Genomic DNA, 27,545 nt, shown 5'->3' on the forward strand with positions numbered 1-27,545 from the left:
CTGACTTTATGTGAACGAAAAGACACACATTTGCCCGTTTTCCCATTGGAAATAGTGATATTTTGAAATACCACTGTCCTGGTCACAAAAGCAAAGTTTGTGGGGAATAATAGCCATTTTCTATACTTTTGAGGCATAAGCAATTAGGAAATAACACTTACTACCCAGGAACAAAAAAAAAAAAAAAATTGTTACACGGTGTTATCAAACACTTTGAAATAAAGGTGGAAAAGAGCCTCATAGGAAGTGGAGATGGGGAGAGGAGGTAATATCTGTGTGGATAAGGACTGGAGATCCATGCTGATGACAGTGTTCTGCTCTGCTGCTGGCATGTACACTTTGTTATTCAGTATAGTGCCCTGGCCAGCAAGCGCCATTTTCTGTGTGACTCTGACCTTGCCCCACTTCTGACTGTCCACACAGAATGAGGTCACCACATTCTCATTGTTATTCCCTCCAATCAAATAAAGCCTGTCTACTGAGCAGAAGAAGTAAAGACTGGGAATATCTGCATCAGCACAAGTAAGAGTGGGAAGCAGCTCTGACCAGGAATCTGGAAGGAAAAAAAGAATGGGTTGGGGTTGAGAACCGTTCTACTGTTAGGAGTCCTACATTAAATAATGTTCTTATTTAAATCATTAACATAATCATTAGAGACCTGTTACAGCCCCAACACAAAGTGTTTGGTACACAATTAGTAGTCATGGGTAGGATCAACAAGCAAAATTAAAAGTTGCAATCAACATGAAACCCCACAGCGAACACCACTGTGTGAACAAAATGTAAAAGAAAATAATATAGAAAAATAATATATTCAATATATTCTTCTCACCTTGTTTCACATTGTACTGCAGTATGAGCTTCTCTCCTGTTTTTTGGATGGTTCCGAGCACATAGATACAGTCACGCAGGACAGTTGTCAGCGGAATATCATGGGAAAGAGATACAGTGAATAAGAAGTCGGTCAGGGGCAGAGAAGACACAAAAGCCCAGGTGTCGGTCCATGGGTCATACCTCTCCACTGCGGTGTAGAGGGCAGTGCTGGAATCGGGAGCCAAAAGATTATCTAGATACCAGCCTCCCACAGCGAAGATAGCCCCCTCACAAACTGCAGTGCTGAAGTGACGCCTGCGCTGTGGAAACATACAAATATGAATAGCTTGTATGATATAGCATAACTGTACGTGTCATTTCTTGCTGTATTACCACTTTCAGTCACATTCTGGGAGGTGCAGCAACAACCTCAGTATACACGTCTGCTAGTCAAATATTCGTCAAATAGTGTCAGTGATTGAAACTGAGATTTACTGAGATGTAGCCCTGCCAGCTGGATTAAACACTACATTTCTCCTATCCCTGTGATTTGCTTTTTACTGTGAAATAAAAATGTAACATTGGGTGTGAAATGAGACCAGAAAAGAAACAACAATAAATAATATATTTGTCCCACCCAGTCTTTCTGCGTGGATAGTAAATACTATTTGGAATTGCCATTACCCTGCAAGGATTGCTCATTAACTTACTTTGAAAATAATTGAAGATGCACTCCTAATACTTGTTGGTGGGTTAGTGTCTATACGGATGCTTTCCTCAGCTGAGATGCCACTAGTTTAAAATTAGGTGCGGTATTAATAATTGCACCCTGGCCACATAATTTCTTTCCATTACCTTAATCAAAGGTGCCACAGAATCCCAGCAGTCTGTGAAGGGGTTATATCGAAAAGATGCCATGCAGAACTCAAATCTCTTCTTCACCTTGTGCCTGTATCCCCCTATAACAAACAGGTAGTTATACAACACAGCAGTGCTGAAGCTCCATTTATCTGCGAGAAAGGGAAGTTTTGACCCCTGGCACCAGTTACCGCTGTCTTCTGCCCCTAGAAAATGGTACAAATAGCGGGCATCATCGGTTTGAGAGTCACGCCCTACACAAAGGTTTTCTTTCTTCAAGGTGCACAGCTGGTGGCTGCCCTCTGTTCTCAGTTCAATAATTCTCTCTCTTTCTGCTGGTTCCAGGCTGCCGCAGAGTTGAGGCATTTCTAGCAGGTGTGTGCTCAGGTAGCAGTACACTGTACTCAGCATCTCCTCACAGAATATTGATTTGGCAAAATCCAGGTAGGATTGGCAATTCCGAGGAGTCAAGACCTTCCTAAGTAAGACCAGGCATCTGGCTAGGAAGGGATGTGCCAACAGGTAGCTGCCCACCTGAATGTGCTCCCGGAGCTCTTCTTCAGGGACCTCACAGTGCTGTCGGAAGGTAAACTCGAGGAGATTGCGGAAGGTTCTAGAAGGAATGTGGTCCAGGTGGACGAGGTTCTGTGTAGTCTCCTTCATTCGGGAGTGAGACAGGGCCCTGAAGTACTCGCTGCATTCTGACAGCTTTCTAAGATCAACCTTTAAAAAAAATTATGTATATATAATATATGTATATATATATATATATATATATATATAGACACACACACACACACACACACACAATATTTAGTAGCTACAATTCTGTTTCTGGACAAAAAGTTTAATTTTCAACAAAAATGATGTACTGATTTCTTAATAAAAAAGATAGTATCAGATATTAGTGCAGCACTCAAGCTTTTCTGTACTGGTATCCAATAAATCCATCTCTCTTTCTCACTTCATAAAATCTTTGCATCTCCCTAAACAGAAAGGAAGAGGTGTAGCTCTCTTAATCTATACTATACCTGTGTATACAACTTATTTCTGATAGCTTAGCTGGCTGGATTTAAAACTTTTTTTATCAAACCTTCCAGTATAATAATACAATTGTAAACATATGACCTGAAAACAGTGTGTGCTTGTCTGTACTGTGACCAAAGCATCCTCTTCTCCACACGAGTAGATTCTTGAGGCGGGGTCTCTCTCCCAGGATTCCACCACTCTGCTGATTTTGCTGTCATTTTCTGAAGTGACTGAACTGAACAGGAAGCTCCTGAGAACATTTAAAACCCACTGCACCCATCCCACACAAAACTTCAGCCCCAGGATGAAATAGATCAACACCAGTGACAAACACCACATCAGTCTATTCATCTCTTCCAGTTTTAAATCTTTTCTCAGATATTAACCTTGAATGAAATGTATATCCCAGCTAAATAATAAATCTACATTAGAACTTAGGATCTCTGCAGCAAGCCAAATTGAGTTGTGGCAATTACTTGAGCTCAGTTCTACAGTGTAACCTTACAAATTGCCATAAAGGAGATGTTCTAAATGTTTCTGATTCAACCCACAGAAGAACAAAATAAAGCACAAAGTTATTAAAAAGACGCTCAGAATGATAGAAAGATAACACTGGAATTTTTATACGCCTCTATGAAATTCCATCAACAGATTACTTGAGCTGCAGTCCAGAAGAATCAATCCTTTTTAGCCGACTATAAATCCAACAGTCCATTCTGTACAGAAGCAACGCAGTAGGAGTTCAATACTGTAGAGCACCAAGTTAGACACATCAATTTTAAGTTCAGCAAGATCTGAAATGAGCCAGCTTTTTTGTGTTAGACCAAAAGTAACAAAACGCAAATGTCAGCATTCTGAAAAGGTGACATGGAGTTGATAAAAAAAAGTCTATGACGCCGCAATCTTCAGTCTTGTTGCTTCGAAAAGGGCTGCTATTCCTGCTCCAGGAAAAGCAGTTTAGAGTGGACGGTTTTCTATTTTAAACTGTTTGACCTCTACAGGCTGCTCAGTGTTCAACATTGAAACATGATACTTGTTTAGATTGAAAGGACAGCTGTTTTAGTGCTAAAGGACCTCTGACATACATTTCACAATTGAACAGTTTAATTTAAAGGGTTAGACCGTGACATTAACTATGTTGTATCCAGAATATATATATATATATATATATATATATATATATATATATATATATATATATATATATATATATATATATATATATATATGTATTCATACAATCTGGGTTGTGGAATGAAACCAAGACAATTTACAAAGCATTCTTGGCAGTTTTCCTTATGACATGCAGTGGTTGCCATATGGACAGCAGGTTTGCCTTGTGCTTTCCTCGAACAAATGTTTTTTTTTTTTTTTTTTTATTAATGGGTCCCGTGGTTGTAGCCACATCAACGACCCCTCCTGCAGCCATGCGAGTGCTCTTACTCAATGTCAATCATGGGAATGGAAAGAAACGCATGTGTTGTTGCTGGAAGAATCATTGATTGGAAAGAAACAGTGTGCAGGGATGGACATCAGGCAATGTCTTCATCTCCTGAAAAATGCATCTGCTGACCGCAGATCATTTGTGTAGCAGATTTTATTTTATTCTGGTTTATGACCACACATCAATACAATTGTAATTATTGTAAAAAAGTCATCACTACTTGTGGCAGTGTGCCCCGCCCCCATGTGTGGATTTTGTGTTATTTGTTGCGTGTGGTGTGTTAATGTTGCTGTATAGGTATTGGTGCATGGGATATAAATGGGTCTGTGTAACACAAGTGATTTAAAATATATATTTGTATTTAGACACAGGAATTGCACTTCACATTCATTTAAAGTATTTAATAATATGTGAGCACAGGGTTGCACAAACTAGTTCACGTGTTGGGATTCAAGTGAATAAATATTTAGTAATTGAATCCCGACACAACAGTATATATAGATGTACATTTTACTCACTCCGGGTTGTGTTCTGTGAGTGGAGAACGGTTGTGGAGAGGAGAGAATTAAAAATTAAAAACTAAAAGAAAAAGAAAAAGTAAATAGAACAATTACTTTGACTCACCGTGTTTGTTTGTCTATTTGTCCACTGTTTGCTTAGTGTTAGTCCGTTTTGTTTGTCTATTTTGGCCCAAAGTGTTGTGTGATGTTTTTTTGTTTAAACTTTTTATTTGCAATAAACGCACTGAGCGCCGCAGCGTCTCAGTTTCACCTGCCAGTGCTGCCTGTCTGTGTACTCCTTTCTGGTCTGAAGTCAACCTACAGCCAGCCTGTTCACACTACTACAGCATGCTCTGTAAATTGTTGATTCTATTCCCATTATAGACTAGTTTATGTACTAATAAAGCCTATCTTGTCTGATTTTAGCAAAAATGAAAATTAGGAATTTTGATTGAAAACAGCTCATGAAAAGGATGAAAGTTGTGTTTTTTTGTACTACAATCAGTGTTTTGGAATTTTTTCATGACAGTGTTTTACCTTGGTAGAGTTAATAATTGACTGCAAAGAGAATGCCAGTGCTTATTAAAGCATTCAATAAATCTATACAATGAAACATATTTTCTTTAAGGAAAAGACCTTAAATACTTAAGAATAAGATTACTTTACTATGAACCCAATTATTGCAATTACATGCATAAAACTGCAGCAGAGCAAACAAACTCTCAAAGACGACAACTCTTTCAAGCCATTCAGACTGGAGTCAAATCAAACATTTAGACATATACACCATATAGCTGGTTTCACAGACCCTGATAAGCACATACTTTTGACTACTTTAACATTCAAAGACGACAACTCTTTCAAGCCATTCAGACTGGAGTCAAATCAAACATTTAGACATATACACCATATAGCTGGTTTCACAGACCCTGATAAGCACATACTTTTGACTACTTTAACATTAGGCAGTCCAAGGTCAGTGCGAATAGGGAGGGGTCAGTGAAACCAGACAATAAGTCTTGGATTCAAATATCTGAAAAAAGAGAACATTCTATAATGAATGCTATAGGCCTGATATCACCAATTTGTCTTTTCTTTACGACTGTCTGAACTTTTGCTATCCAGATGTACCCATAGGTAGCACTTACCTCTAAAACCCTTTAGCGAAGCAATCTGATGAACATGGAATACCTTGTGGAAGGGGTGTGGGTAATTCACTGACAAGGAGACAGACAGGTGTATTTGGGAAACACCACACAGGTGCCCAGTTTTATTTCAGGCCGGCTCTTTTCCTTTCCTTGTATTTTTTTTCTCTCCGGTAGAGGGCACTGTTGACCGTGGGCTGCCTATCAACGATGATAGACAGCACCACGGAAATACCACAGCTGGTACACGACCTGCAAATGCACTCGCAGGTGCTCAAAGAAATAATAATGAAAACAGAAGGCGAAAAGAACAAGGGAAAATAAAACAGTAATAAAACTACAAATAAAAGGTGCTGCACTCGGCAGCGTTATCCCGGTCGCCGCTACCCGCACGACCCGGATCACCGTCCTACTCTCTCGGCTATCTCGCCTGCTCTTTCACAATACGCCGGGGTCTGCCCAAGGGTTCCCCGCTCTCTCTCTGTCTCGCTGATTCCCGGTCCTGAATCAAAGTGTCCGCACCCTTAGCGCGTCTAAGTGGGCAGACCTGAGGAAACAACAGAGCGTTATTTTATAGGACCGACAATCACCCAAGACCCGCCTCTCGGCCATTCAGAGAGGGGGAAAGTCCACACTCACACTTTCCCACCTCCCCGTGTCACTGCCATGACTCACAGGCGGTTGTTGGGCGACTCATCGCCGTTTCCGCCCTCTTCCTGCAGCCCGTGAACACGCCAGCAGAGTCAGCACAGATCTCTCCCTGTTACATATCCTTCCCCTCAGAATGACACCACCGGTTCATTCGAAAATCTTACACCCCCATGCCTTCCCGAGAGAAAAAGTCTGCGTTTTGATGCAGCTTTCCTGCTCGGTGGACTACCCTGAAGGCATAGGGCTGCAAGGCCAAGTACCACCGTGTGATTCTGGCATTGCTATCTTTCATCCGGTGAAGCCATGCTAAGGGGGCATGATCTGTAACCAGGGTGAAGTGTCGCCCCAGGAGGTAGTACCGGAGTGACTCGACTGCCCATTTTACCGCGAGACACTCCTTCTCGATGGTGCTATAATTTTTCTCGCGGGGAAGGAGCTTCCTGCTGATATACAGGACTGGGTGCTCGCTTCCCCGAACCTCCTGCGACAACACTGCCCCGAGACCTGTCTCTGACGCATCCGTCTGCAGGGTGAACCTCTTACCAAAATCCGGGCTGCATAGTACTGGCTTACTACACAGCCTCCGCTTCAAGGCGAGAAAGGCCCTCTGGCACGACTCCGTCCACTGAACCGTATTTGGGGCAGCCTTCCGGGTGAGGTCTGTCAAGGGAGCAGCGAGCGTAGCGAAACTCGGGATGAACTTTCTATAATAGCCCGCTAGTCCCAAGAAAGAGCGCACCTGGGTTTTGGTTGTAGGAACCGGCCAGTCAGCCAAGGCTTTCACCTTAGCAACTAGCGGTCTGATCTGGCCGCCCCCTACTCGATACCCCAAATACTCCGACTCACTCTTCCCAATGGCACACTTCTTTGGGTTAGCAGTGAGCCCCGCCTCCCGCAAGGATTGCAGCACCGCCGCTACCTTACACAGATGACTCGGCCAATCCTCACTGTGGATAACCACGTCATCTATGTAAGCAGCGGCGTACTGCTGATGGGGCCGCAAGATGCGATCCATCATCCGCTGGAAAGTGGCGGGGGCTCCGTGCAACCCAAAGGGCATGGTCCTGAATTGGTACAACCCGAAGGGAGTCGAAAACGCCGTCCTCTCTCTAGATTCCGGAGTCAGGGGTATCTGCCAGTACCCCTTCGTTAAATCCAGTGTCGTCATAAAATGAGCCGTGCCTAGACGCTCCAGCAACTCATCTACTCGGGGCATCGGATAAGCGTCAAATTTCGATTTCTCATTGATTCGTCTGAAATCAATGCAAAATCGAGTTGACCCGTCTGGCTTATCGACTAAAACGATCGGACTGTTCCAGTCACTTTGGGACTCTTCTATTACCCCCAGTCTCAGCATTTCGTCAATTTCCGCTTTTATTACCTGTCTTTTACGCTCAGGTATACGGTACGGCCTCTGGCGAACTAGCGCCCCCGGCTCAATATCAATGTGATGATGGGCTACTCGAGTCTGCCCCGGGACGGAAGAGAACACGTCAGGAAACTCCGCCACCAGACCGCGAGCCTGACATTTCTGCGTTGGTGTCAGATTCTCAGCAATCTGTACCGATCCTTTTCTTGCCAACACAGAAAGATCAGGTCCCAGGTCCGTGACGTCATCTGCATGCGCCACTAACAACGCCTCTGGCTGTAACCAAGGCTTTAAGAGATTGATATGGTAAATGTGTTTCTCTGTCCGTCGCTCCGGCTGGCAGATCTCATAGTCCACCTTCCCAACCTGGCGTGTAACCTCAAAGGGTCCTTGCCACTTAGCCAAGAGTTTCGACTCAGAACTGGGTAATAATAGAAGTACCTTATCCCCCGGCTGAAATGTGCGCAACCGGGCTCCTCGGTTATATTGTGTCTCCTGTCTGTGCTGCGCCTGCTGCAAATTGTCATGCGCCCATTTCCCAACAGACTCAAGACGTTTGCGCAGGTCCAACACATACCGGACGGTATTGGTCGAATTGTCCTGCTGCTCCTCCCACATCTCTCTGACCAGATCGAGCACGCCCCGGGGTCTCCGCCCATACAGCAGCTCGAATGGTGAAAACCCCGTGGAAGCCTGGGGAACCTCTCTGATCGCAAAGAGAAGGGGAGGAATCAGCTGGTCCCAGTAACGCACATCACTACGAATAAATCTGCGCAACATGTTCTTAAGGGTCTTATTAAAGCGTTCCACCAAACCGTCTGTCTGAGGATGAAACACAGAGGTCCTAATGGTCTTAATTCCCAAAAGCTTACATGTTCCGCGGATTAGCCGGGACATAAAATTGGTGCCTTGATCGGTTAGTATCTCTTTGGGAATCCCCACCCGGGAGAAAACCTTCACAAGCTCGTTGGCAACAGACTTAGCGGACATAGATCGGAGGGGAATTGCCTCTGGATAACGCGTAGCGTAATCCAGAATGACAAGTAGGTGGGTGTATCCTGCCGCACTCCTTTCTAGTGGCCCAACTATGTCCATCCCAATACGCTCAAACGGAGCTTCCACTAGGGGCAAAGGCACCAGAGGGGCTCGTGGAACGGCTCTAGGGCTGGCCTTCTGACATTCCCCACAACGCTCACAAAACCGCTTAACATCGCCATCCAGCCCCAGCCAGAAGAACCGTGACACAAGCCTTGCTTTAGTTTTATCCCTTCCCAAATGACCAGACAGGGGAATAGCGTGAGCCAGCTGCAACAAATCCTCCTTAAAGGGCTGAGGAATGAGCAACTGATGACGCACTTCACCGGTCTGGGGTAATTTATCAACACGGTACAGTAGGTCTCGATCAATTTCAAAGTGGGGGTACGTGGCGGCGCGTCTGGGCTCGACCACCCGACCATTAACCACCGCTGCTTGGTCAAAGAGCCTGCCCAGCACGTCGTCACGCCCTTGCTCGAGTCGGAAGTCACGGGAGCGAGCTAAGAAATCAGCTCCCATGGCTTCCAACTCGGGGTCAGGTCGGTCCCGAGCAGAGGCAGCCGAGCCAGACGCCTGCGCTGGCTCCGCGACCTCCCCCCCGGACTCTTCACCAACCGCCCCCACCTGAAACTTCTCCGACTCCCTCCATTGCCAGCCCTCATTCTTAGCGATCCGACGCTCCCGTTTAGTTTTACGGGGTTTAAATCTATGGCAAAACCATTCTGGATCGCGAAAGGGAAAAATCTCTCCAATTACTTCCTCTTTCTTAGCCAATAAAGAAGACGGGGCTGTCAGAGCAGCCAACCAATCTTTAAACTGCTCACAGTCCCGCCCCAGAACTACTGGTACCGGCAATCGAGGACATAATCCTACCTGCACCTGCGTCACCTGCTGGCCAATAGTCATACACACATTTATCTTGGGATAGGAGCGGACATCCCCATGAATACATTTAATATGCACCCGTCCCAATATACGTTTATGCCCCGGTGAGACTAGGCTCTCCTGTACTAGAGACTGACCACACCCTGAATCCAGGAGAGCCTGGGTTTTTGTACCATCCACTGTCACAGGAATAACAAAACCCGTGTGCTGAAGCGACTGAGGTAATTGAACGTGCTTACCTGGTCGGCTGAGGTCACACTCCATCACGGGGCAGTCCCGGGAGAGGTGGCCCACCTCCCTGCACGTCCAACACCTCGGTGGGCTGGTTTCTCTCCCCGAAGTTTTGGAAAGAGGGGGAAACACTGGAGCCATAAAAGGGGCCCGCCGATAAGGCGTCCGCGCGAGACCCCGGTCCGACACTGCAGCAGCCCGTGGGTATCCCCACCCTGCCCCAGTTCCCGGGCCGGGAGCTCCCGCCGACACCCCCCGACCAAATCCTGGACTACCCCTACCCCCCAGTCCCTTCGCCCTTTCTGGGGCCAGTTGAGGTGGCGATCCAGTAGCCGCACTCCTCCCGGGCAGTTTCGCAGGCGTTGGTTCCGCTGCCTGGTACTGCTCGGCAAGTTCGACCGCCCGGTCCAGCGTGTCTGGTGCCTGCCGCTGGACCCACAGCCGAGGTCCCGGGGCTAGACACTCCAGGAAGCGCTCCACCACGATCATCTCCACCACCCTGGCTTTGGTGTTCAGCTCCGGGTTCAACCAACCCAGTGCGTAATCCTTCAGACGGTGGGCGATGGCTCGTGGGTGCTCCCCTACCGCAAACTGCTCCTCTCGGAATTTCTTCCGATACCCCTCCGGTGTGGCCCCCACGCGATTAAGGATGACGGTTTTCAGCGTGGGGTAATCCATCATCCGTTCCGGGGACAGCGTTCTCGCTGCTGCTTGCGCCTCCCCCGTGAGCTGAGGAAGCAGGTAACTAGCCCACCGGGCTGGATCCCACCCGGCCGAGGTCGCCATAGCTTCAAACACCTCCAAATAGGCGTCAGGTCGATCCTCGGCCGTCATTTTTGTGGGGCGTTGCAACTGGGGGTCTGGAGCTGCGGGTCTTGCCGCCCCCTGCACTGCTGCGGTGAGCGTCTGGCGCAGGAGGTCCATCATCGCCGCAAACTGCGTAGCATCCATGGCTCGTCTGCTCCTTCTATAGCTGCACTGCTTGGGGCAGTGCCAGTGAATCCCACTTCTGACACCACGTGTGGAAGGGGTGTGGGTAATTCACTGACAAGGAGACAGACAGGTGTATTTGGGAAACACCACACAGATGCCCAGTTTTATTTCAGGCCGGCTCTTTTCCTTTCCTTGTATTTTTTTTCTCTCCGGTAGAGGGCACTGTTGACCGTGGGCTGCCTATCAACGATGATAGACAGCACCACGGAAATACCACAGCTGGTACACGACCTGCAAATGCACTCGCAGGTGCTCAAAGAAATAATAATGAAAACAGAAGGCGAAAAAAACAAGGGAAAATAAAACAGTAATAAAACTACAAATAAAAGGTGCTGCACTCGGCAGCGTTATCCCGGTCGCCGCTACCCGCACGACCCGGATCACCGTCCTACTCTCTCGGCTATCTCGCCTGCTCTTTCACAATACGCCGGGGTCTGCCCAAGGGTTCCCCGCTCTCTCTCTGTCTCGCTGATTCCCGGTCCTGAATCAAAGTGTCCGCACCCTTAGCGCGTCTAAGTGGGCAGACCTGAGGAAACAACAGAGCGTTATTTTATAGGACCGACAATCACCCAAGACCCGCCTCTCGGCCATTCAGAGAGGGGGAAAGTCCACACTCACACTTTCCCACCTCCCCGTGTCACTGCCATGACTCACAGGCGGTTGTTGGGCGACTGCCGCCCTCTTCCTGCAGCGCGTGAACACGCCAGCAGAGTCAGCACAGATCTCTCCCTGTTACATACCTATATAGTATTACATCTAGGATAAGACCATTTTATGGCAAAATGATATGCCTGATTAGGTACAAAGACAAAAAAAATTAAAACAAATAAATGTCATTTTTATTTGCAAACTAATTATGCTAGCAGCAAAATTGTATTGTCCAAAACCATTAAGTTTTTGTTTTATAATTTCTATAATTATGGGCAAAATTTTGGCTTCATGCCATTGGTACTAATTGAATAAAAAACGAATGAATGTTTGACTGTGAAGTTGAATCGATTAAACGTTACATGTACTACAACACAACAGCGAATGAAACTTTTTCACCATGTCGTTTCTTCTTCACACTATGTCATATTGGTCACTGGGAATATTTGAATTGTGTTCAGGCCCCAGACGTGATAATCAGAAGGGCAACACAATACACGCGATTAAATCTGCCTTGAATGATAACAGACATACTGTGATTGAAGCTCATCACATCCGAGCTCTTAGCCTAGCCTTTGGTTATGCTGGGCTTTTATTAAACAAGCAATAGTATACCTAAATGAATGAACAGTTATCAACGATGCTGCTGTACATCCACAAAGTGCCCTACAGTAACTACTGTATGTGTAAACAAGGTTTTACTGTATGTGTAAAACAAGGCTTTGAAAACATTAGAAAACACCACTGACTTAAATTTTAAATAAGCCAAAAAAAAAAAAAAAAAAAAAAAAAGCCTTTTCTCAGTTGAAGAGATTCTAGGCTGAAATAATTAAAATTCAAAAAAAAAAAAAAAAAAACTTTGCACTAGTAATGTACAGGGTTATTTTACTATTCCAGTGAATCATTAGGCAGGCAGCACACACACAAATACAGGTAATGTGTTTATCAAGGGCAGTGAAGAGGACCCATAATGATTGATATAACTTTTACAATGCTTGGTCCCCTATTTGTGAACAGTCTCAATGCAATATGGGAATGCAACAGACAACTCAACAAAAAAGAATTATGTATGGACTATGTGTCAGCAAGTGTGCACTGATGGTTAAATTGACACAAACAATAAATAAAATATACCGACAGCCTCTTTTTTAAGGATTTTCAAGAAACTCAATAGCAGCCGTTTAAGTTATAAATTAAATGGACATCCATCGCACAACCTGCTGATAATAACTGATGGCACAAATAAAAGGGTTGTTACGCTTGCAGTATATCAAGGGTGCTGTTTTTGTTTTGTTTTTTTACAGTATTTTTATCTTGATATATAAACAAGGACACAAACAAAAAGTCACTTAACAGTTACAAAAAATATGAATGGATGTTGCCTAAAAATTAATTTGCTTGGCTCCTATATTACTAAGTGGGCGAGTTTTTTTTAAAAGACTTTGTTTTCCACTGTGTTTTATAGTACATTGTTTTAAGCAATGTGCTTTTTTTTTATTCCATGTTTCACTCTATTGTTAGATCTAGAGCCAGGCTGTGCACAAGCTCAACATGCACGTCTCATATTTACTCACCAGTGAAGCAAAAAAATAAAAATAAAAAATGGAAAAGCCTGACTGATGATTATACATTCACAGAACTGGAGTATAAATCCAGTGGAATGGGGGCTACCTTTAGAAATTGAAATTCAGATTCCTGTCTTTTTTGAAGGGTCCCCTAGATATAAATACAACTGCTATGCAAACAGTTTTTTCTGTTTGAAGTAGGCGTCAAATCGAGAGTGGGCATAATCCTGAAAAACAAAAACAGATAAAACAAATGAATGATAATTACTGGTTAGTGCAATGTCCTACTGTGTTTTATATTAAAACAGCACTGAAACATTAAATATATGAAGCAACAATGTTTTTAAATGTACAGCGTGGATACACTTTACAAAATAGAAAATCTCTTTAATAACTTATTTTTAAATGTTTTAAATTGGGACAGGTTTTATTTATAACATGTTATTAAGTGGTTGCAAGCATTTTCCAGGGCTTGGGTAACAATTTGTCAAAGCTCTTAAGACTTTTATCAAAAAGTACTGATGCAATGGATTATGGATTGCATTACACTTTCACAGGCTATCAAATCAAAGTTTATTTGTATAGCGCCCTTCATACAGGTGTATCTCAAAGCACTTTACATGTCAGATGAAAAATTTAAGAAACATAATGCAAACACCAGTAACTAATTTATATATATATATATATATATATATATATATATATATATATATATATATATAAATAAATATATATATATATTTTGGCTATACAGTCTATATAAAAATGTAGCTCAAACAAATATGTTTTACGACGAGTTTTTATAACAAAAAGTCTCACTCAAAAACAGATAAAGTCTCAGCTCAGTTTGGGAGCGCTATAACAAACCAGTTGCAAATGAGACATTTTGGGATGCCAGAAAATAAGGCATTGCAATAATCAATTCTGGAGGATACAAAGGCATGTACTAGTCTTGCAGCGTCAGATGTAGAGATTATAGGTCCAAGTTTTGTTTTTTGTTTTTTTTGTGCAATATTTCTCAAATGATAAAAAGACAATTTTGTAATGTTTTTGATGTTTCTCAAATGAAAGAGTAGGTTTCAGGTTCAGAAGGTTCAGAAGGTAGTCTGCTGAAATCCAGGCCAAATGATTCAGGCTTATCTAGCTGGTTTGATGAACCCACTAACAAAACCTCAAGTGGGAGTGTAGGACGATGACCTTTTGTTTGTAGTTTTATTACAGTGTTCTATTTTCCCTTTTTCTTTCTCTTTTTGTTTTTCCATTTATTATTTGAGCACCTGCGAGTGCGCCCGCAACTGGTTTAATTACCAGGATTGGTATTTCCATGGTCCTGTCTATCATTGTTGAAAGTCAGGCCACGGACAACAGCACCCTCTGAGGGCTAAAACAAATCACTGACGAGAGTCAGGAAAGAAATAAAACTGACTCCATGCTTGCTTATAACATCACCCAGAGGAAGCATATAAATGGAAAATAATAAAGGATCTAAAACAGAGCCCTGTGGAACACCTCAAACTAATTCAGACAATGCAGATTTTTCATTCCCAATTTAAACAAATTGAGACCTATCAGAAAGATAAGACTTGAATCAGGATAGAACAACTCCAGATAAACACACACATTTTGCAGGCGATTTGATTAAGATCGAGTGATCCACGGTATCAAAAGCAGCACTTAAATCTAATAAAATTAAAACTGATAAGTAACTAGAGTCAGTGCCAATTAATAGATCATTTAATACTCTAACGAGAGCTGTCTCAGTACTGTGCATGGTGAAAACCAGACGGAAATTTTTCATAGATGTTGTTTTGTGTCAAAAATTGATGCAGTTGATTTGCAGCTACCCTTTCTAATATCTTTGCAAGAAAAGGAAGGTTTTAAATAGGCCTATAATTATGTAGAATTGTTGGATCCAAGTTATGTTTCTTGATCATTGGCTTTATGACAGCGACCTTAAGAGCCGATGGAACTAGCCCAGAAGAAAGTGAACCATTAATAAAATTAAGAATACAGGTATTAAGAGAAAAAAAATAGTTATTTCAATATTTTAGCTGGAATACAATGAAGAATGCAGGTAGTAGGTTTAATGTGCATGAATATATCATTTAAACCTATTAACGTCATCGGAGAGAAGAAATAAAAAAATAACCAGGACAGGTCTGGTAGGTTCTACTGGGGTTAAGTCTTTCATCACCAAAGATATCTGTGAAATTTGATTTCTGATGTGTATAATTTTACTATGGAAATAGTCAAAGTTGTTGCAAGAGACTGTGGCAGCAGAATTATTACAAGGAGGATTAACTAGTTTATTCAAAATAGAAAAAATATATCTAGGATTATCTTTGTTAGTTTCAATTGGTTGAGTAATATGTTGATATGGCTAGTAAAAGCCTATCTATTTGCGCTTGGATTGGTTAGGAATGATGGTGTTATAATGCAAATGATTCCTTCCTTGGAATGACAGTTTCCTTCCCCCAGCTGAATATATGCACAGGATATTGGGTGATGGGTGGAAAGAATATAAACAAATAGTAATTAAAATAAAGAATTCAGGTACTTACCATGTATCCAAACTCTATTGTAGACAATTTAGCTTGTATAATGGACCATAAACCCCACAAGAAGTGGGATGCCAATGCAAATCTAAAGCAAAGAATTACACACAATTAATTACACTTTTTTTCCCACAAGTCACTGCGTAAATTATTGGTTGGTGAGTAAGCACATACATTAGTCTCTTCCAAAGTGAACCCTCAATTTACCACAATGACCATTACAACAGACATAAAGGGGAACTATTGTCATGTCAACTTACACGTGAAGAGGTCTTTACCTGTTAGTTTCAATAATCATTTCTTCTTCAATCTTTGCTCGATCGTCATGTTCTACATCTCCCTTAATCCCAGAAAATTCAGACAAATAGTGGCGAAGGAAATGCAACTAGAGAAGAGCAAAATACAAATGACTGATAATGTCAACACCATATATAGTAAGATCCTTGTAATGTTTTATACAGGATCCTATCTCAATTGCCACACACACGCACCTAAACCCATACACAAGGGAAGGGAAGCAATGGAAAATATAACTATTTAAAAATGAAATATGTATTCCACATTTTCATGTTACATACTTCAAGTAAAAAATAAATAAATGAAAATGAAACATTTGCAGTACATTTAAAGTATCTGTAGATCTCAGAAAGTCAAGCTCCATTCTGCCTGCTCCAATAATGCCTTGTCAAAAGTAGTAAGATTACCGTAAGTACCTTCATATCACTGGGGAGCTACAATATTGTTACGGATATTTTATTTATAGAAAATGTATTAGTTTTAAATGTCTTTATTAATTTGTGACTAGTAAGCTCACTGACTCAACCAAAGGCTTGTTATCAGCACATCAGCCAATGACAAAAATATCGTATGTCGCGGTTTTCCATGTCATATGCTCTATGTTACACCAAAGCAAAAGTATTTTTTGAGTATCTTGCCTGTTGCTCTCTGCTTGGGTAGTTCTCCAGAGTAGCTTTGAAAAAGGGCCACTGGTTGTAGGTATAATCGTAAATCCACTCACAGAAATGGTTGCCAATATCAAAACCCCTGAAAACATACACAAAAGCTTGCTTTAGTACAAAGATCAAGAGATACATAGGGCTTTTCTGATTTGTTATTTTCTTTTATTATGATGAACACCCAGCTGATACATTCCTAGATGTAACCACCCGATAAAGCAAAATGTTGCACCCTACCTGTTTGCACACATATTTCATACCTCTTTTCCCTCTCTAATGATCTCCTTCCCACACAATGTGCCCCTTTATTATATTACTGGGCTCTATAGATTTTGTGGGTTTGTTATTGTATGAAAACATTAAAAAAAGTTATTTATTTTCACCTGTAATTATAGCTGCTGTATTCAAAGTCTATGAGCATAAGTTTTTCTTTGGAAGAAGGATCTTGATCAGCCAGCATAAGGATGTTACCTGGAATGAAATTGAAATATTAAAGATAAAAAGAAAATCTATGCAGTCAAAACTCATTTCTTTACATCTATAGTCTTAACAGTGACTCCAGCCAAGTTAGAATAAAGGGCTGAGAAAATTGTATGTACTGTGAGGAAACAGAATAGAATAAAGCATTTTAAAAATGTTTATTAAATTTAAAAATAATAGCTTTGATGTTTACTTTTTACACAATGCTCACACAAGTATGTATCCCCCAATGGCCCAAGCTTTAGTTTCAAACAGAAACTAAATGTTGTTTTGAATATACATTGTTTTCCACTGCACATAAGACTTTAAACAGTGTGTCACTACATTGATTACTAAGAGGCTGTATTCATCACCAGACTGCAATACAAATTTTAAAAATAAATAAAAAGAAAATAAGGCAAAAAAAAGAAAAGACTGCCAGGGATACTTAAGGTCCAGGGTTGAAGATCCTGACCATTCGCTAGATCATACATGACACTGTTTTGCTAGATCATACATGACATTATTTTGCTAGATCATACACTGAACAAAAATATAAACGCAACATGCAACAATTTCAAAGATTTTACTGAGTTACAGTTCATATAAGGAAATCAGTCAATTGAAATAACTTCATTAGGCCCTAATCTATTGTTTTCACATCACTGGGAATACAGATATGCATCTGTTGGTCACAGATACCTTAAAAAAAAGGTAGGGGCGTGGATCAGAAAAGCAGTCAGTATCTGGTGTGACCACCATTTGCCTCATGCAGCGTGACACATCTCCTTTGCATAGAGTTGATCAGGCTGTTGATTGTGGCCTGTGGAATGTTGTACCACTTCTCCTCAATGGCTGTGTGAAGTTGCTGGATATTGGCGGGAACTGGAACACGCTGTCGTACAAGTCGATCCAGAGCATCCCAAACATGCTCAATGGGTGACATGTCTGGTGAGTACACAGGCCATGGAAGACATTTTCAGCTTCCAGGAATTGTATACAGATCTTTGCGACATGAGGCCATGCACTATCATGCTGAAACATGAGGTGATGGCAGCGGATGAATGGCATGACAGTGGGTCTCAGGATCTCATCATGGTATCTCTGTGCATTCAAATTGCCACTGATAAAATGCAATTGTGTTCGTTGTCCTTAGCTTATGCCTGCCCATACCATAGTCCCACCGCCTCAATGGGGCACTCTGTTGACAACGTTGACGTCAGCAAACCGCTCGCCCACACGGCACCATACACACTGTCTGCCATCTGCCCGGTACAGTTGAAACTGTGGCCATCAAAGGTGAGCATTTGCCAACTGAAGTTGGTTACGACGCCGAACTGCAGTCAGGTCAAGACCCTGGTGAGGACGACAAGCATGCAGCTGAGCTTCCCTGAGACAGTGTCTGACAGTTTGTGCAGAAATTCTTTGGTTGTGCAAACCCACAGTTTCATCAGCTGTCCGGGTGGCTGGTCTCAGACGATCCCGCAGGTGAAGAAGCCGGATGTGGAGGTCCTGGGTTGGCGTAGTTACACATGGTCTGCGGTTGTGAGGCCGGTTGGACGTACTGCCAAATTCTCTAAAACGACGTTGAGGGCGGCTTATGGTAGAGAAATGAACATTCAGTTCTCTGGCAACAGCTCTGGTGGACATTCCTGTAGTCAGCATGCCAACTGCACGCTCCCTCAAAACTTGAGACATCTGTGGCATGTGTTGTGTGACAAAACTGCACATTTTAGAGTGGCCTTTTATTGTCCCCAGCACAAGGTGTACCTGTGTAATGATCATGCTGTTTAATCAGCTTCTTGATATGCCACACCTGTCGGGTGGATGGATTATCCTGGCAAAGGAGAAATGATAACTAACATGGATATAAACAAATTTGTTCACAAAATTTTAGAGAAATAAGCTTTTTGTGTGTATGGAAAATTCCTGGGATCTTTTATTTCAGCTCATGAAACATGGGACCAACACTTTACATGTTGCGTTTATATTTTTGTTCAGTACACATGTCATTATTTTGGACCTTTCTACCACCAGACTTTTTACTCCAGTGTCTTTCCCAATATTTCAGTTGTGAATATTAATTCCTAACAAAAACAGTATTGTTGTAGAAGAAATGCATTCTTTTGGAGAAACATTTGCCGCTTTTGCAAAATGGGCAAAACATGAATGTTTTCGGTTGGATGCTGGCTATACAGTCAGTGGGACGCTTTTAGAGAATGTCAGGGACTCTTGGCTGGTTTGCACATTGCTCCTCCCACTGACACAGCTGATTTATTAGACTAACAGCAAGCACAAAACAATTAATGCCTGCATTCTTAGCTGCCTCACTTTGCAGGTTTTAGAACAAACACATTCTGGTTCCCCCACATATAACAATTCAATAACTGCAGCAAAGAATAGACGATGTGATTCCTGCCTGCCAAGTAACTAAGCTACTATATTATGTGTTTCTCTTTTATTACCTTCTTGCACATCATTATGACAGAAAACCACTGGAGAAGAAGTTGACTCAAGAAGAGCTCTGCAATTAAAAACAAAAAAATTAACAAATTAATTTAAGAGAAGAAAGTGAAAAAAAAGTCACCACATTCATAAACTTTTGACTACTATGTTGACACCAGTGTCACATAGATGGCTTTGGAGCAGTGGATCCCAACCTTGGTCCTGAGAACCCCCTGTGTCTGCTGCTTTTTATTCTAATTGAGCTCTCAATTACTTAACTAGACCCTTTGTTGAACTGAAACAGTTGCAGAGTTCAAGTTACTTACAAAATGTTACAGCAAACTTGAAATCTGCAACTGTTCAAGAGCTGAAAACAATTAAAAAGGTCTCACTAAGAAAATTATCAGTTCAATTAAGGCTCTAGTTAAGTAACTGAGAGCTCAGTTGGAATGAAAACCAGGAGACACAGGGGGTCCCCAGGACCAGGGTTGGGAACCACTGCTTTAGGGTGTACCACCTATCACAAGAAAAATCAAGAGACTTAGTTTTCATGTATAAAGAAAAACATGCACATCATTAACTGGCCATGGTGGTAAATTCAATATTATAGCCATCAGTAACATGAAAAAGATGATCAGTGAGACCCTTATCTAACGGTTAAAACATTTCTGTGACGCCACCCTTTGATCTTTTGATTGATACAGTTTAGTGCTATGAATCCACAGAAATCGGTGGCTTCGTCAAAGAAACCACAGCAAGTCAGAACAATTCAACAATTAGTTAATTAGTATTATACATTCCAAACGTAACATTAGAAAAGGGCTTGCGATTTCAATTTAGCATTTCATATTGTTTGCTAGAAGTAGGGTAATACAATTATGCATTAACAATGTAAAGCTTTTTTTTTTTTTCATAATTACAAATTGTGACAAAGCTTCTTTATTTACAGTATAACTAACACTGTCTTTGGTGGATAAAGCATGCTTGACAACAAAGGATGGGTTTAAACAGGACGATACATGCCTGTTTATTACACAATGTTTATTTTTCCACAGTGTCTCTTTTCCAGTGGGAACATGGCTTATTTTAACAAACAGTACAAAACAAAAATAAACCCTAACTCATGTTTTGGAGCGCTAGCTAAACAACTGGATCCCTACAACTGGTACCTTTAGTCAAAACACTAATCTGGTTTACTGGCTTTAAACACACAAATTACAGATTTAATGTACTTTGTTTTTTTTTTTTTTTTTTTTTTTTTTTTTTACATACACCATATTCAGGTCTAAACACAGTTCCTTACCTTCCCACAGTCAACTATTGTCTTTGAAACCTGTCCTTTTATACCTGACAAATTACGACCAGGTGTATTAGGTTTAACTGATTGTCAGTGAATCAGTGGTCTTGGATATGGCATTCTGGGAGATGTAGTTTTTCATTCCCTGTTTAAACAGCAAGAATTACATTTCACCTTTTTTTCAGTAACAAAAGCAATTTCATCAATCAGTTTGTAAAACTCCATCAATTATGCGGACGTTGGATTTAAACTCAGCTTTTGCTTTTCATTCCTGGCTTTAACCATTATTAAAACAAGCTTTCAGCCCACTTAGGTGTTATTCCTCGAAAACTGATTGGTTGCAATGATATTTAGGTCTGCATCTGTTTCACTATCAACTTTCCTTTCTGTTCCTGGTTCACATGCCTTTGTTTTTTGCATTTCTATTTTTCTAATGCCACTTTCATGTTCTACATCCAAAACACAGTCCAAGCTACTATCTTCACTTACAACAGACATTTGTGTCTGAGTAAAGTGGGACTTCAAACTCAAACTCATGACAACATTGCTGCAAAGTGAGAGACAAACATTTTAACAGTTTGAACTAAGCGTAACAAAGGCGCGAAAACCAAATCCAATTACCAAATTAATACTCAACTGAATCTCGTTATGGAAACAAGTATCAAATTAGGAAGAAATGTTTTAAACAACTCAAGTGTGACTGTTGAATTGGTAAGAAAAATAATCCACATTTTCTCATGCCTACCGGTACCAGAAAGGTTGAATTACTTTCAGATTCAACACTTCTTGTTGTTTATTCCGCACATATACATGTCAAAATGTGATTTTTTAAATTTAAGAGTACCCAATTGTTTTACTTAGATTTTCTCCCCAATTTGGAATGTCCAATTATTGCTTTGCCCCATCAACGCAGCAATTTCGCACACAACTCAGAAGAACCGAAGTTTCAGTGGGTGTCCTCAGATCCCATGACCAGGCCAGTTTCCTCTTTACACCCAGGAACTCGAGAACAGAACTCGGTGTTTGTGTTCGGTTTGATTTAAAAATAACGAGCTACCTTTTTTTTTTTTTTACATTATCAATGAAACAGAATCATAGTCTCATTCAAGTTAGGGGACAAAAAATAAAAGTGATCTTGTTTCACAATCAACGCTTTTCCATGAGTTTAATTAAGAAACAGAGTTGGCTCAATATAACTTTAAAAGGGACATCACGTGACCAAAAATAAAAAACAAAAATGAAGAGCCCTAGATATATAAAAAGATCCTTGGCAAGTTCCATGAAGAGCTGGTTCTCTAGATATATGAAAAACAAATTGTGTACACACACTCGCCTCCACCAGATAATAGATGTTGTGTTTCCATCAGTTTGACTCCTTACAGGAACCCTCTTCCTCATAAGTTTACTACCATTCCCAGCTTACCTCAGGCTCTCCATCTCTGCAGGCAGGTTGTACTTCATCAGTTTGTTGAACTTTTTCAAATGGGCTTCTTTGGTAAATTTCAATGTCAAAATCTGTTTCATATACCTGGGGATCATATTAATAATAATTATATTTATAAAACAACAAGCTCTATACTATGCACCTTCTAAATTTTATTGGCTATTACATCTCACACTGAACTGCCCTTTTTGTAGATATTACATCTCCATATGGATGATCCATTCTGTGTAACATTTGGCTTTCTATAGCTATTTGTACTGTTATTCTTATGTTTCTGGATACTTGTTTAATAAAAACAAAATAAAAAAAATAAAAAAAACATTCGAGTATCTGTGACACATAGGAGAAATGTCTATTGTACATTTACAATACATAAATATAACGTGATGTTTCTATATATTTTAAAGGTTTGACAGATGATAAAATATGCCAACATAATTATTTTAACAATTTCAAGTGGTGGGTTATATTGAAAAGCAGCCAATAAGTATTCCACTGATGCTGAAGGAGAAGGGAATTAGCAGACACTATTACTGCGAAGTATGGATGTCACACCTCTCCATGGTCCCAAACAGCCACTTGGGCTCCTTGTTGAAGGGCATGACCATCCCATGGAATCGGGACACCTTCACAGCAATCTCCGCGGAGAGATCAGGAACTCGTAGCTGCTCTGTCAATAACCGACTACTCTGGAAATGCACAAAAAGAGGAATATGACATAAATAACCCTGCGTAGAGGGGAAAGCAGATGTAAAGCATGATTAGGGACTAGAACTCCGGTGTCCTCAGAGGTGCTCAAAAGCAGAGGATGTCTAGTAACCTCCCAGACATGGATTAGTGTTCATCAAGGAAAGTTGGTAAATTAAAAATGAAATGCGATGTTGTGACGAACCAGGTGTAAATAACTAATTTTGGTGTACCTTCTTTTCCACAGGCTAGAATAACCATTTTATCCTCTGAGTGATATGTATTTCCATACATATCTTCCAATGCACCGTTCAAAGCATCCATTTTTTAAGAGTCGCCATTTTATGTTTTGCATTTTTGCCCGTCCCTGATTTGGCTGGTATTTCTTTTAGGTGAATACTGTGGAAATGCTTACATCAATTATAACACTGACATGGTCGATTCGCAGGTGATTTAAAAAATAAATTACAAAAAAAATCAGAGAACCTCTTAGAAAATGACCTGGGATAAAAAGAAATTGACGATTCGAACAGGACTAAATTTCAGTAAAAATATCGAAACCAGCTGTTAATGTGGTGATTTTTCGTCCAGTGTAAATCGGCCTTAAGAAATCTAAAAACAATTGTAGTTTATGTGTTTGCTATGGAAGTTGCTTAACATATAAAAAATTTATATTTGTGAGTTCTTATCCAAGTGTGACAGTCAGGAAGCGTACGGTTTCATACCGGAATGTACTGCTCCAGCCGCCCCTCAGGGAAGATCCCATAGAGCCTCGGTCCCAGCGCCCGTTCTGCTAGGATTGCAAACATCACACTCTCCTGAACAAGGGAATCGACCCCCTAGACATGAAAACAAATGGGAGGTGTATTAGTTTTTGGTTAGGTGTAATAAGTATTATTATTAACATGTACATTGGGGTCTAGACAATCACCTGACAACAATTAATGCATGATGGTTAATCTGGAGAGGCACCTAATATTTGTGATATTTTTTTTCTTGGAAGAAAGGATGTCATTAAAGGGATGTCATTTTTCACCAGTAAAGTAAATAAGTTAAGTATTAAAACCATGTTCAGGACCTGCTTTAGTTGACGTAGGCGATGTGCCACTACATGCAAAAGTAAAAAAAAAAATGGCTCACGTGGTAGAAACTTAACATTTGCTAGACATTATGGGTTATACAGTATACGCCTAACTGATATCCTTTCCACACCTCTATTAATTTCTTAAAGAACTGCAAACATGATGATGATGTTTACCTGTAAAATAGCTCCATAAACTCTCAGCAGAACCTCACGAGGCTCCTCTCCAACACTGAGCACGTGGTCTGGTAGAGAGCACAGGTATAGCAGGTTACTTAATCCACCACTAAAGGAGACAAATTGAAGATCAAAGTCAGCATGTCAATTTACACAGATATCTCCTTCTGGAAATTACAAAGTGATCTAGCCGAATGATGCACTCACTTTTAAAACAAATGTATGCCTTTAGTTTGCTGTTCATAACAATTCACTATTTAGCCACACAATGAATCCAGTCTGAAACAGTTCTGTATTCAAAGATCCCCATTAATAAAAATGTAGGGTCTAGAAGTACGAGATATCAGATATTTTATAGTCTCATAAAGTTCATCTAACACAAACTGGCTTATAATGAATACCAGACTTCAAATTAAGATATGTAGTTATGTGGTTACACTGATTTGACAAAAAAAAAAAAAAAAAAAAAAGAGTGGTCTCCTACAATGCCGAGCTCCCTGATGCATTGAGTGGAAGCAGGTGTCCAGTGTTGCTTGTGTCTAAATACCATTGACATTTTGCTCCACATGACTTTACCTCTTCATAGCTTTCTTTACAGTGTTTACACGACATTTGTTATGGAATAAAGTCCAATTACAACACTCCACATTGCACTAATCAATTAAAACCTGATCAAAGGTTAGGTCTGCTTTATCTTTTCAAACATACCACAGAATTGATCGTACTCACAATCTGAAGTAAGTTAAACAAGTAGGCTATGCTGTTATAATAACGTACTAAAGAGTTTCCTGCCACCACTATGAATACCAAATATGAGCTGACAGCTATGAGTTACCAATAAATGGAAGATTAAATTCAGACTGCATGACTGGACAATCCAAGTAAGGGATGAGGGGGTAATCAGTCCAACACAGCAGCTAAAAAAATTAAAATCATAAAATATATATACATATAAATCTACTCCAGACACTGCAATGCAGAGGAGCCAGGAGACCACAAACCTGGACTTTGTTGGTATAGTTTATATTTGGTTATCACCTAGTAAATTAATAGAAAATTACCAAAACAGAAAAGATAACAAGTTATGTGCAGCTTGATTTTTGTCCAAGGGGTAAAAATACTTTTTTTTTTTTTTTTTTTTTTTTCCTAGAATATGTGATAAACTACACAGGGAATATTGAATGTACAAGGAGAACAGACAACACTTCAGAGTTTTGATCATATACTGTTTTCTGCCACTGTAGCATGGAGCCCTGGAAACACTCTCTTTGCAGTACAGGAAGACATTCAACATACTTTGCTAAAGTAGTAAGTCAATCCCATGTTATGCATAATTGTATAGCAAGGGATCAGAACAAGGATTAGTTGTCATGTTCACTTGTGCTTATACTATAAGGCTCACAGTGGTGTGGTTGAATGTATTCCACCCCGCGGGCATGATTTATCCCGATTTGAAACCTTTCTTAAAAAAAAAAAAAAAAAATTATTTGTACATTACAGCACACTACGTCTTCTTATACAAATACTCATTATAAACTACCAACCATACGGGTCTGTTGAATTAGTATTATGAGGAAAATATATTTTAAAAATACCTGATAATACCAATTTGAAAATCATCTTCAGAAACGAGTTTCCATGATCCAGACAGGAATCCTTTACACCAGGCGTATGCCCTAAGTTTCGTATCCCTGTCCACCTCCTCGGTTCGCCCATCCTTGTGCGGCTCGTCTTCTGAGTCATCTTCCACACAGGAACCGTCAGCATTGCCAGCCCTTGGACCGGAGGCCTTCAAATGACCTGGATCCACTCTTTCACATCGCCGAGAATCACCCACCAGAGACACAATGGAATCTGGGTCCTCTGCATTCAGTTCTAAATTTAACCTGTTTCTGCAAGCATTTCTAACTGAATTAACAAGGCTCCCATCACTGGTGCTAAAAGTGAGTTGTCCAGCAGCACCAGCAGATTGCATATTTTGCAGAAACCTGATTGAAATTAAGTTACCGGTGCTGTACTCCTGAATTTTCTTAACAATGTATACTGAAATACCTATCAGATTTAAGCACAGAAGTAACGAATTCAAATTAATCTCTACGAAATGTCTTTTGTTTTTATTCATACAGCGTTTTTATTTTTAATCAACATCAACACTAGCGTGTATTCAAATTAAACTCAAACTTTAGATAATTATTAAATTGTCAATATAAAAAAAATAAAGTAAATAATAACAGCGAATAAGTATTCTGTAAGCTCTCCTTGGTATCCGCTATACAACAATTGTAGATGATGTTATGTTCTTTGTTTCGTTCCTATTCTTCGGTAGCTATCCTTATAAACTACAGTATTTATCTGCGTGTACTAAACTAACGACCTCAGCATTGACAATTTCACACGCATGCAGTTTATACCTCCTCATAATAGTGACACAAAAATAAATTAAAAAAACGCAAAAACAACTGTCACTCTTAGCCAATCATTATTCCTGTGGGAGCTTTAGACACATCCAATAATGAACAAGGTAATAATGTCCACGAATTGCAACCAGGAAAAAGAAAGGCGAGAGTAGAAAAGTGGGCGTGGCAAATAGAGGAAAACATGTTTATAGATCAGTGGTTCTGATGTTGCGAAGCGCTCGTGGACAAGTTCAGCACGCTTAGGCACGCTAAGTCATTTTAAACATGCCCCTGGTGTGTCACAGATGGCGTTGTGTTGAAAACACGCAGGGCGGGGTACTGTCAAGGTTCTCTTGTATTTTTGCTAGTTAAACCACGACAGCAGCTTTGTGTTGTGCAAGGTTGACGCCTGGTGCAGTGGATTCTGCAATAAATACTGCACACATAGATCAATATACGATGAAGTATGCACGTAGTCACTTCAGTGGTTAACTGAAATCGCACATCTCATTCTGCACCGTCTGCAGTGACAGCAGAGATTGGAGGAAAACCTGTGTTTTAGACAACAGAGGAGTTGAGATGTGACATACACCCGCATTGTCCAATTGAAAACAACACTTTACTTCCGCACACAGTCACTGAGTGAGTGTAAGGACACGTGAAGGTATCCACTGAGAAGTACCGGTTTACTGACGTCATCTGTCAAACGAAGGCGCGCAGATTGGAAGGTAAGACGTGGCCGGGTTTATTTTGCTATTTCAGACTAACATTCTCCGTTTTAACTACCAGCTCTGTGCTCATTATTGCTGCAATTTCAAACGGGCGGTAGTTATTGATTCCTTATTTACTTCAATCTGTCTTTTTAGATGCAGATATCACACA

General features: G+C 40.8%; 2 protein-coding genes across 3 annotated transcripts; both read right to left on the reverse strand.

Annotated features, from left to right (window-relative positions):
• Window positions 1-143: 143 nt before the first annotated feature.
• On the reverse strand, window positions 144-3,826 carry LOC121318210 (kelch repeat and BTB domain-containing protein 11-like). The gene is made up of 4 exons (XM_041254644.1): window positions 2,800-3,826; window positions 1,669-2,394; window positions 833-1,133; window positions 144-553 (listed from the first exon to the last, which is right to left on the reverse strand). Exons 1-4 carry the CDS (start codon window positions 3,049-3,051, stop codon window positions 192-194), a joined length of 1,641 nt encoding a protein of 546 aa, XP_041110578.1. The 5' UTR covers window positions 3,052-3,826; the 3' UTR covers window positions 144-191.
• An 8,628-nt stretch (window positions 3,827-12,454) lies between these two features.
• Window positions 12,455-26,845, reverse strand: LOC121318211 (choline kinase alpha-like). Of its 2 annotated transcripts, none has more exons than XM_041254645.1 (11): window positions 25,863-26,845; window positions 24,268-24,376; window positions 23,735-23,848; window positions 22,878-23,011; window positions 22,302-22,406; window positions 19,602-19,660; window positions 17,061-17,148; window positions 16,657-16,765; window positions 16,000-16,106; window positions 15,728-15,809; window positions 12,455-13,393 (listed from the first exon to the last, which is right to left on the reverse strand). In XM_041254645.1, exons 1-11 carry the CDS (start codon window positions 26,387-26,389, stop codon window positions 13,337-13,339), a joined length of 1,491 nt encoding a protein of 496 aa, XP_041110579.1. In that variant the 5' UTR covers window positions 26,390-26,845; the 3' UTR covers window positions 12,455-13,336. The 2 variants fall into 2 exon arrangements, with proteins under 2 accessions (XP_041110579.1, XP_041110580.1); XM_041254646.1 differs by lacking the exon at window positions 25,863-26,845 and adding an exon at window positions 24,752-24,894.
• Window positions 26,846-27,545: the final 700 nt, after the last annotated feature.

Source organism: Polyodon spathula, chromosome 7, assembly GCF_017654505.1.
Source record: "Polyodon spathula isolate WHYD16114869_AA chromosome 7, ASM1765450v1, whole genome shotgun sequence".
Classification (NCBI taxonomy): Eukaryota; Metazoa; Chordata; class Actinopteri; order Acipenseriformes; family Polyodontidae; genus Polyodon; species Polyodon spathula.

Bases quoted from the DNA above. Each gene is read 5' to 3' on its own strand.
- LOC121318210 (XM_041254644.1), bottom strand. From the start codon at position 3,051: ATGAATAGACTGATGTGGTGTTTGTCACTGGTGTTGATCTATTTCATC. The intron at 2,395-2,799 runs GTCATATGTTTA...TTTTTTTTAAAG, and splicing joins CAAGCACACACTGTTTTCAG to GTTGATCTTAGAAAGCTGTC. The intron at 1,134-1,668 runs GTAATGGAAAGA...ATGTTTCCACAG, and splicing joins CTGTGGCACCTTTGATTAAG to CGCAGGCGTCACTTCAGCAC.
- LOC121318211 (XM_041254645.1), bottom strand. From the start codon at position 26,389: ATGAATAAAAACAAAAGACATTTCGTAGAGATTAATTTGAATTCGTTA. The intron at 19,661-22,301 runs GTAAGCTGGGAA...TTTTAATTGCAG, and splicing joins GCAGAGATGGAGAGCCTGAG to AGCTCTTCTTGAGTCAACTT. The intron at 16,107-16,656 runs GCAAGATACTCA...GCTCTTCTCTAG, and splicing joins ACCCAAGCAGAGAGCAACAG to TTGCATTTCCTTCGCCACTA.